The 11259-nt window shown below is 38.1% G+C and overlaps 1 protein-coding gene across 3 annotated transcripts in view; it reads right to left on the bottom strand.

The window, feature by feature from the left end:
* Positions 1–3099: 3099 nt before the first annotated feature.
* The window catches only part of LOC131528971 (C-type mannose receptor 2-like), a 60714-nt gene continuing 52554 nt past the window's right edge, over positions 3100–11259 (bottom strand). Inside the window, exons 4-10 of one of the 3 annotated variants that reach the window (XR_009267963.1) lie at positions 8209–8583; positions 7782–8129; positions 6685–7050; positions 5907–6510; positions 5679–5755; positions 5398–5511; positions 3100–5085 (exon numbers count right to left, since the gene is read on the bottom strand). Coding sequence is in view for 1 of the 3 variants with exons in the window: in XM_058758452.1 (XP_058614435.1) it covers positions 5893–5915; positions 6133–6510; positions 6685–7050; positions 7782–8129; positions 8209–8583 (1490 nt within the window). In the remaining 2 variants the exon portion in view is untranslated. The other 2 variants (XR_009267962.1, XM_058758452.1) reach the window with 2 other exon arrangements.

Here is an 11259-nt window from a genome sequence, read left to right as displayed (position 1 = left end):
CACTTAAATACCATTAGACAGACGTCCCCCGAAATGGGGTCAGGAACTAACAACTGGAATTTGCATTGATCAAGTCGAGTTAACATCTTTTGGGAGAGATGGTAATTTGTATGAAAAACACTGGAAAATGACACACACTCTACAGTGAACAAAATATCTCTAAACTCTTAGGATCTGTATTACCTTTAGTCTACTTCTTGTAAGATTTGAGACCATTGTACCAGACGGCCAGAGACTATTCAAACGATACCAAACATGACTGTAAATATCACTTGCATTCATGTAGAACATTATAATCTTAACCACTCTGAGTGAGCTGAGTGAAGGGAAGGAAGGGAATGAAAAGGAAATAATGCATGTGTGAGAGAGACGTTTTCCCGCATTTTCTCTCAGTGAGATATGGAAACAGATGTCTGTATGTTAATACACTGTGTGTGTATTGTCCATATCTCAGATCAAAGTGTCTGAGGTTCTGTAAATCGTGTTTAATTGTTTAAATCAGATTGTGTTGAACTGAAGAAAAAACAAAACAAAAACATCCATCATGACTCTGAGATCCCTGCTGATGTTGTGCCATCTGAGCTTCAGAATGGGGAATTTTTTCATGAGAAGATATACATTATGACAGAAAAGGGCCTTTGATTGTAAGGATTGCAAGGCTCCTCTGATATGCTGCGGAACATGACAAAATGGAGAAGATGTGGTTTTGGCCGTATTACATTCCCCTCCTGTCTAGGGGATTGTGAGGGGAAGTAGCAAAGGATAAAAGCATAAAATTAAAAAACAATGTCAAGAACACACTTCAGTCCTCTGTCCCAGAGTGAAGACAACATCAATTCAGATATATATAAAATAGAGATTTTTTTACAAAAAAATAAAAAAAATAAAACACACACACAGGACAATAAGTTTAACAAAGGGATAGGGAGCAATGGCTCAGGAGAGAGCAAGGCATCAAATAACAAACAAAGCGATTAACTAACTAATTTTGGGAGCAGCTAACTTACCTCAAACGCCCAAAAGAAAAGAGAAATAAACAACATAAAACTTCCCTCAACTCCTTAACTGAACCAAAAACAGGGATGAAAGTAGTATCCAAAGAAAAAGGCACTCTCTCCCTACAGCTTCCCTTTTAACTCACACCAACATACAGAAAAATAATATATTATCTGCTACTTATCGTAAGCTTTTCAACAAAGCAAAAACAGGGTCAGGTATTATCTCCAGACACAGCTCACCACAGAAGCACTATTAGCCACTTGCTAATACACAACTCAAAATCTGAGGACAAACAACAATCCACCAAAGAGTTCAGTCTGGAGCAGGGGAGAAGTGTGTCTCTCTGCAGCAAATACTGGACTTCCATCATATACATATACAGAGAGGCAGAAGACACACAGACATCTGCAGCAAGGTTAAGCTCCGGCGAGCAAACCTTCCCTCCAAGGTACCTTTGCTTGCGTGTTCATGGCTGAGGATCTTCTGCACCTACTCCAGACCCACATCTGCATGTTGCAGATTTTAGGACCCTTTGGTGCTCCAGGAGATCAGCATCCTCCAGCTCTTCATGTTCAAGGCTGTCGAAACGGATTCTTGCTCCTTTCCCCACTGCATTGTTACCAGCACAACCAGTGGAAGAAGTCACCTCCACCGGACTGCTCACTCGACCACAGAGAACATAACTATCACCTATCCAAACCTCTTCCAGAGACCTTGGCATTGTTGTGTATTACCAGTATATGAAATTCTAATTTACATTAGATGTTATATAGCTGATGTCAATGGATAACAAATAATCTTTCATGTATTTGTTTGATGCATAATAAGGTTCTTCACCTTATTTCTTTCAGCGTATCAACAGTTTATAATCATTTGGATTTTATGCATCTTATGCACTTTATTCCTTTCCCATTCATGGTATTCATTTAGTAGTTGTTGATTACTCTTGTCTATCTTTTGTTAATAAAATGTATTTTAATACCCTTGTGTCTTCCTTGTGTTGATAATGCAGTAAAGGTTCTACAAGTTAGATATCCCACCAATCTTTCTGTGATGTATTCATAACCACACCTTAAGTGACACGTGATCTAAAAATCATAACGTCACCTGTGATTTGAGTACCCATCACTACACTATTTCGCCTCCTTAGGTTGGCGAAAGCAAAATTCACTACACAATGGAATCGTCATTAATTGTGTCAACTAACTGAACCGTCTGTTGTTCATTTTCAGTAGTGGCCAGATCAGTGTATTTCTCTCTACAGTAACTCTGAGCTTCTGCTCAAGTCTTGGATTCATTCACAAAGACATGCTGATGATCGACACTCAAGGTGAAGGTGAAAAACCCTGTTAAAAACAAGTTTAGCTTTTAAGCTTATTACAAACATACTGTACCATACTCTTTTGAAAAGGTGAGTTGATGTGATGATCATCAGGTTCACCAAAAAGCCATCAGAAGGCTTGGATTAGCAAAACTTTAGTATAAGTACTTACGATACAGACTTTCTGTTCTTTTTTATTTGATAGAATCCACATATATCCACATTTGCTTGTTTTTATTTGTAATATCTTTTATAATTAAATTTTATTTCATTATAGAAGGTATATTTGCTCACCACTGTAAAAGAAGAAAGGCAAACTGGCAACGCAGTTATCATTTGTCTACTGGCCAAATATTGTCCATTGCAAAGGTACCATTGACATGGAGGCATATAATGGAATTGTAGATATGCTGCAATCAAGATGACATCTTTCATGGGAATTCCATGGTTATTAGATCAAGACAATGCCAGCTCTCATTCTGCATGTGCTACAACAGCGTGGTTTCAAAGAGACAGGGTGAATGTGTAAGACTGACTTGCCTGCAGTCCATGTCCGTCTCCTATTGAAAATGAATGACCAGTCATGAAAAGGAGAATCATACAATGGCGATCACAGACTGCTGAGCATCTGAAGTCTTGTATCAAGCGAGAATGGACAAAAATTTTGCTTAGTTAGTATCCTCAATTCCCAAACAATTAAACATTGTAATAAAAAGGACATTAAACATTGTATTAATGCCTCTGTCCCAACTTTTTGGAGTGTGTTGCAGTCAGCAAAATCAAAATTGGTTCATATTTACAAAACATTAAGTTGGTAAGTGAAAACATTGGAATCATTTTTCTTTGTACTGCTGTGTGTGTGCACTTGGATGGGTTATATGCAGAGCACCATACTTGACAATACCTCATGACTTATACATGACTTATACTCGATGGAAATTTTTATAAACAAATTAAAGGTGCAGTGTGTAAATCTTAGCGGCATCTAGCAGCAAGGTTGTGAATTGCCCATAGATGGTGGCCGACACAGGACAAAGATGTCATTGTCTGAGACAGAGTAGCCAGTCAAGCAATGAGATTTCTTTACAAAGGTAAATTAAGGAATTCTATTTACTCAATTCTTCAGTGAACTATGTTATTGTAAATATTATTGTTACTCGTTGTTCGTGTTTTAGAAATTGCTCATTCTAAGGTAATAAAAACATAACGGTTCATTATGTAAGGTCTTTATACACCTCTGAAAACATACATGTGTATATTATATTGTAAAATGATTGCATAAAGCTGTATCTGTCTTTCATTAATATGATGAAACTAAGGACTAAAGACAGACAAAAATACAGAAAAAAACTGCAACGTTGTAAAATATTATTACAATTTAAAATAATGGTTTCTATTTTAATATACTTTCAAATATAGTTTTGTGTGAGGGGTAGGTTTGGGGTTAGGGGTCAGGGATAGAAAATACAGTTTGTACAGTATAAAAATCATTACGTTTATGAAATGTCCCCATAAAACATGGAAACACAACATACGTGAGTGTGTGTGTGTGTGTGTGTGTTTATGTTTAGAGTAGTTATTGTACCTTCTTAGTTTAGGTAAATAAATGTTGTACATTCACTCAAGTTTGATTCTATGTTGCAGACAAGCTGATTCTTGCTACATACTTTACTGCATTAGTACAATAACCTTTTTGAGCTAATTTGCTACAGTATTGAAAATACATGAATACCAAACTTGTACCAAATGTGACCCTGGACCACAAAACCAGTCTTAAGTCGCTGGGGTATATTTGTAGCAATAGCCAAAAATACACTGTATGGGTTAAAATTATAGATTTTTATTTTATGCCAAAAATCATTAGGATATTAAGTAAAGATCATGTTCCATGAAGATATTTTATAAATGTCTTACCATAAATGTATCAAAACTTCATTTTTGATTAGTAATATGCATTGCTAAGAACTTCATTTGGACAACTTTAAAGGTGATTTTCTCAATATTTTGATTTTTTTGCACACTCAGATTCAAGATTTTCAAATAGTTGTATCTCAGCCAAATATTGTCCGATCCTAACAAACCGTACATCAACTGAAAGCTCATTTATTCAGCTTCAGTATTACATTTATTCAAGTTTAATTTTTGAAAAATTGACACTTAAGACTGGTTTTGTCGTCCAGGGTCACAAATGTGTTTGCAGTAGATAGAAATTACATTGACTTTAAAATGCAAATTGCAAAATAAAAGGAAACTTTTGTTGCATACCATATCCCTCACACACAGACAAATACACACAAGATATTATCTACAGTAGCTCTTCATTTTGTAAATCACTGTGTCATTCACAAAATTATCCTGATTAATTTGTTATTATTCTCAATGACAGGGTGTTTAGATGTTTCAGATTTTTTATTTTATCATCTAAACTGTTCATTTGGTCAACACCAGTGGTCTTTTAAGGTTCAGAACTAAAGAAAGAAACCCACATTTTTGTGATTACTTATTAAAATGCATGATAAACCTTCAAATAATATCATATAAAATACCCCATGACCACATAGTCCATAAAACAGATATGCAACATTTCTAAAAAAAAACAAAAAAACTAAAGGAAACTTATGACTGAAGCATATTATTCCTGCCACCCGCATATACAGTAACACTTCCTCCAGTCCCATTTATTCTGAAAGTGTGTCATATGATCTGTAAGTCATGTCTTCATCTGGTTGTTCCACTGTATGTTGTTGTACTGTAACATTCCATTACTGTAGACAAATAAAATTGTATTTCAGAAGTGCAAAACAGCTGATTTATTATGATGTTTGGGTTACCATATAGGTTTATGAACATGTCAACAAATCATCCATCCATCCATTTCCCAAACCATCCTGTCGGGTCACAGATATACTGGAGCCTATCCCAGTGCCTTGGGCTGAATTAACAAATCATTGCAGTGATCATTTATTTATTTTTATTTTTTGTAATATCGTGTACAGTGCAGAATATCAGTTACCAGTAGCAAGAACATGCAAGATGCAGATGTTCAGTAACAGTTTGATAAAACTTGAAACCCAAACCATTTTTAATGTCCTGGAATGCTCCTTTTTCTCTTATGGACTGGTTTTACGATAGCTTCTCAAATGCATGGTGAAGTTGCTGGGTAGTCCTTGTCTGATCAATTCTTCTTGAAGCTGAAATGTGATTTATTCTCTGTGAGATATTTATGAGCTAAATATTTGATAAGATCTGTTAATGATATTGCTTCTGTTGTTCTTAAATTTATTTATTTATTGTGTATTATTGTTGTAGAACAAACAAAAAGACCATAATGAGTGTTTTACATCTACATGTTTCTCACCTGTATAATCACCAGCTCTTTAATCTGAGACTCTGACAGATTTTCCAGACTTCTAACTTTCACTTTCAGTCCCATCACTGATAACAAACGAACAAAACTGGTCAGTAGTACACACACACACACACACACACACACACACACACAAACAAACATCTGGTGATGTTGATATATGTTGACAAACATTTGACTGAAAACAGCAGGAAAGATAAAATGTCTACACAAACATACCGTACTTATCTGAATTGATGGGTAAATATGATGGTCATCATGTCCACCAGAAACCAAACAGAAGACAGAGCTAGCATTAGTACAAAAGATACTCAGTTACATTAATAATAATAATGGCATTCATAACAGATCAACAGTTTTTTTTTTAATTATTGCAGTGAATTGCCTTGTGTGTTTTTCTTTCATTTAACTATTTAGTTATAGTACTGTAGGTATATTAGCTCACCAGTGTAACAGAAAAAAGGCAAACTTTCAAAGCAGTTCTCATCTGTCCACTGACTAAAGTATTGTAAAGACACAGCTGTGCAGTGTTGAGCTCCCATCTGTCCTGGGGCACCATTATCTGGTTGTGCATCAAAACCTTGAGTCCATGACAGCCAATATGTGAAAGAAGAGTTGGTCTGATCTGACCACAGTCTGTTTCTGTGCAGACCAATCCATATATAATCACTATAATAACGTGTAGAGTTCAGTATCTGTTGGCGCTCTGTCTCATTGCTCACACTGGCCAGGTCTGTGTATGTCTCTCTGCAGTAGCTCTGAGCTCCAGTCCAGGTCCTATACTCAGTTACCAGAACATACTTCTGAGAGGAATTTCCTTTACCTAAAATAAAAACACATTTTTTTTTTTTTTTAATCAATGATCTTAATAAATGTATTAATTTTCTAATAAAATGTATAGTTGTGTAATAAAATAACAAATCAAAGAATGAAAAATTATTTTTTAGCCTAATTGTGGAAGAAATTTACTGAAAAAAAAATACTTGTGATGTCTTACCATTGTAGCAAACAAATGCGTTATATCTGTCACATGAATGATCAAACCAGTTTCCATTAGCGTCCATGAAAACACACAGTTCATTCGATCTGTTGTCTGGTTGATGATACCAGTTCCTGAAATCTCTCTGTCCTTCCAGATAGAAATCATTGTCTTCCAGTGACCATCTCCAGCTGTTCACATCATCATACAGTCCAATCCAGGCTGAACTATTGTAACTCCCATTAACTGTGTTAATCAGCCTGTTCATTTCCTGCATGTTCTCAACGGTGGCCAGATCAGTGTAATTCTGTCTGCAGTATCTCTGAGCTTCAGTCCAGGTCTTAGACTCATTCACAAAGTGATACTGACGGGATGATGCTGATGCTGTCAACATGGGAAAAAGGGTGAAGATAAAATATAAAGAGTTCAATACACATTGAAGTCTTTTAACATCTGTAGCAGCACTGTGTAAAAAAACAAGCACAAGAATGAATCAATGTTAAATAACTTAATTTCTAAATCACATTGGCCCTATGTCTTTCTTTGTAATTTCTATCAACAAAATGTCTTGCTTGAGTTAAAGAAACAGCGTTTGAGTCTGTCTGTTGTGGACCTTATATAGCTCCGTCTCTTTTTAGTGCTGCACTCATGGTGTTCTGTCTTCCCGAATGTATTTCCACAGCATGAAGCTAAATACGAATGCATTTTAAAATCTTCTCAGCCTACTGACATTTGATACGACATCTGCTTTGAACATTACAACGCACATGATAACATTCTTCAGCTCTACAATAAGTAAATCCACTTCACCAGACAATTACTCTTCAACAGCAATGCTATAGAGCTACCGCAAGAATAGAACTTCAAAGACAAAATTCTAAAGATGGCTGCACACTTGTTTCTCTCGCGCGTCGATATCTGCCAGACAGAGGTGTACGCTTAAAAGCATTCAAGCTATAAACATACGGTATGTAAAAGTGGTAAACCTATGTCTGCTATCTAAAATAAAGTCAACCTTAAGAATATCTTAACAGAGGAACACACGGTATCACAGTCAGATGAGTGTACTCTATGTTTGTGGTGAGACTCTGTTGGGGTGTGAAAGAAGTACTCACCGTTGTAGCAAATTAAAGGTAATGCAGTGTTGCAGTTTTCATCTGTCCAGCTCCCAGAATCTCTAAATGACACTGCAGTGCAGTATTCTCTGTTTCCAGCATTATCTGGCTGTCCTGTCCTCCAGTTACTGAATGAAGAGTTGCTCTGATCTGACCAAGATCTGGTTCTGTACAGTCCAATCCAAACATTATAATAATAATATGGCAATAAAGTCTGAAGTTTGAAGTTTTCAGTCTCATTCCTGATACTGATGAGGTCTGTGTGATACTCTCTGCAGTAACTCTGAGCTCCAGTCCAGTTTTTGTACTGGTTAACAAACACATAACTTGTACTAGCATTCGCTCTTCCTGTGGGGAATATATATATGTAGATGCAATATATCTTGGAATCATAAATATATTGTTCTAAAAACTTTAAAAAACTCACCATCATAGCAAACAAATGGAAATGTATAGTGGCAAGAGGCTTCACTCCATATTCCTTGATAATACGACATGTACACACACAGACTCTGTCCATACGAGTTCACTGGTTGATGGACAAACCAGCTTTTAAATCCTCCGTCTAATGTTGCATTATCTAGAGACCATCGCCAGCTGTTTAGATCATTATACAGACCAATCCAAGCTTTACCATAGTAAGTCCTGCGCACCATTTTAATGAGTCTGTTCATTTCCTGCATGTTCTCAACGGTGGCCAGATCAGTGTAATTCTGTCTGCAGTATCTCTGAGCTTCAGTCCAGGTCTTAGACTCATTCACAAAGTGATACTGATGGGTACATGAAGATTGTGTGCAGATTTCTGTAAGTTCAACATATAAAATAGAGAAACACATTTGATTTTCTGCAGATATATATATATATATATATATACGTGTTTGTGTGTGTGTGTGTGTGTCTAATATCACTTTCTGTAATGTCTATTAAAGGGGTCATATGATGCGATTCCATGTTTTCCTTTGTCTTTGGAGTGTTACAAGCTGTTTGTGCATATATAGGATCTGTAAAGTTGCAAAGATTAAAGTCTCAAACCCAAAGAGGTATACGACTCAGCCACGCCCCCCCTAAAACGGCTTATTCAAACACGCCCCCACATGTCTACGTCACGGTGTGGGGAGATTTGCATAACACCGGCCAAAGGCACACGCAATGAAAGAAGGCATACTATTATTCTCACTGCAGTATTGTTGCTGCCGTCGGCATGTCGTGGAGATGCTGTGTTTCGTTGTGAAAGCAAAAGTAGAGATCATCATCATTGGTACTCCAGCACTTACCACCAAAGTTCCCGCTGACTTTACTTGTGATATTACTGGCACTCTAATCACTCCATCTAGTATCGTCAGAAATCTCGGTGTTATGTTTGACCCATCTCTTTCATTTCAGTATCATATTAACTCTCTCTCTAAATTGCCATTTTTTCACTTACGACGAATTGTCCAGCTCCGTCCTTTCATAAGTACCAAAGATGCAGAAACTCTCATTCACGCTTTTGTCTCATCTCGTCTCGATTACTGTAATGCCCTCTTCATTGGCTTGCCAGCTACCACTATTGCTAGATTACAGTATATTCAAAACTCAGCCGCTCATATTCTCACTCGCACCAAGCGTTCAGCCCACATCACCCCTATTCTAGCTGATCTGCACTGGCTACCAGTGGCCTATCGCATCAAGTTTAAAATTATCCTGCTTACTTTTAAAGCCTTGAATGGTCTGGCCCCTTACTATCTCTGCAATCTGCTCCACCCCTATTCTCCACCACGTTCATTGCGGTCCTCTGATTCTCGCATTCTCACCATCCCTCGATATCGCCTCTCTTCCATGGGGGGCAGATCGTTCAGTGTTGTTGCCCCTAAATTATGGAACTCTCTACCCAGATCACTCTGTCTTGCCAATAGCCTGTCTGAATTTAAATCGCTGCTCAAAACTCACTTGTTTTCAGAATGTTATCTTTCTTAGTTAACTTCTGTTTACTTTGTTTTATGTTGTATATTACTCTTTGGATTTCTGATGTTGTTTTCTTTCTGTTTATTGTTCGATGTTTTCCTCCCATTTCTGATGTTTATTGTAAAGTGTCCTTGAGCTCTGGAAAGGCGCTATATAAATAAAACTTATTATTATTATTATTATTAATCATTCCACTACTTGTCCGCTAGATCCTATCCCCACTCACCTCCTTCAGGCCATTTCTTCTTCGGTCATACCTGCGCTTACTCACATTATCAACACCTCTCTTTACACTGGTACATTTCCAACAGCATTTAAGCAGGCTCGGGTAACCCCACTGCTTAAAAAACCCTCTCTAAATCCAGCACTTTGAGAACACTACAGACCGGTATCCCTTCTTCTATTCATTGCAAAGGCACTTGAGCGAGTTGTGTTCAACCAACTCTCTTTGTTTCTTGCACAGAACAATCTTCTGGACAACAACCAATCGGGCTTCAGAAGCGGCCACTCTACTGAGACTGCCCTACTCTCGGTTACAGAGGCCCTGAGACTTGCAAGAGCGGCTTCCAAATCCTCTGTACTCATCTTACTGGACCTGTCTGTGGCTTTTGACACTGTTAACCATCAGATCCTCCTGTCCACTCTCAGAAGGATGGGCATCTCAGGAACCGTGCTCCTGTGGTTCGAGTCTTACCTCTCAGATAGGTCCTTCAGGGTGTCTTGGAGGGGTGAGGTTTCAAAGTCACAACTTCTTGCTACTGGAGTTCCTCAAGACTCGGTGCTTGGACCACTTCTCTTCTCCATCTACATGTCGTCATTAGGATCGGTCATTCAGAAGCATGGCTTCTCTTATCACTGCTATGCTGATGACACTCAACTCTACTTCTCATTCCAACCAGATGATCCGACGGTAGCTGCTCGCATTGCAGCCTGTTTGAGCGACATTTCTAACTGGATGAAAGACCATCACCTTCAGCTCAACCTTGCCAAGACAGAACTGCTTGTGTTCTCAGCCAATCCATCACTTCACAACAACTTCTCTATACAGCTAGGTTCGTCAACCATAACTCCCTCCATGACGGCCAGGAACCTTGGAGTTGTGATCGATGATCAGTTAAGCTTCACAGACCATATTGCTACAACGGCCAGGTCCTGCAGATTTGCCTTATATAACATTAGGAAAATTAGACCCTTCCTGATGGAGCATGCCACACAACTCCTCGTCCAAGCTCTTGTTCTCTCCAGACTGGACTATTGTAATGCTCTCTTGGCGGGCCTTCCCACATGTACTATCAAGCCTCTGCAACTGATCCAGAATGCAGCAGCCAGAGTGATCTTTAATGAACCAAAGAAAGCTCACGCTACCCCTCTCTTCATCAGGTTACACTGGCTACCAATAGCCGCTCGCATCAAATTCAAGGCACTTACGTTTGCCTACAAGGCGACAACTAGCACTGCACCAATATATCTAAACTCTCTAGTTCAAACTTATGCACCCTCCAGAAGCTTGCGTTCTGCAAGTGAACGACGCCTT

This window comes from Onychostoma macrolepis, chromosome 21 (genome assembly GCF_012432095.1).
Source record: "Onychostoma macrolepis isolate SWU-2019 chromosome 21, ASM1243209v1, whole genome shotgun sequence".
Classification (NCBI taxonomy): Eukaryota; Metazoa; Chordata; class Actinopteri; order Cypriniformes; family Cyprinidae; genus Onychostoma; species Onychostoma macrolepis.
This window is presented reverse-complemented; position numbering and strand designations above follow the sequence as displayed.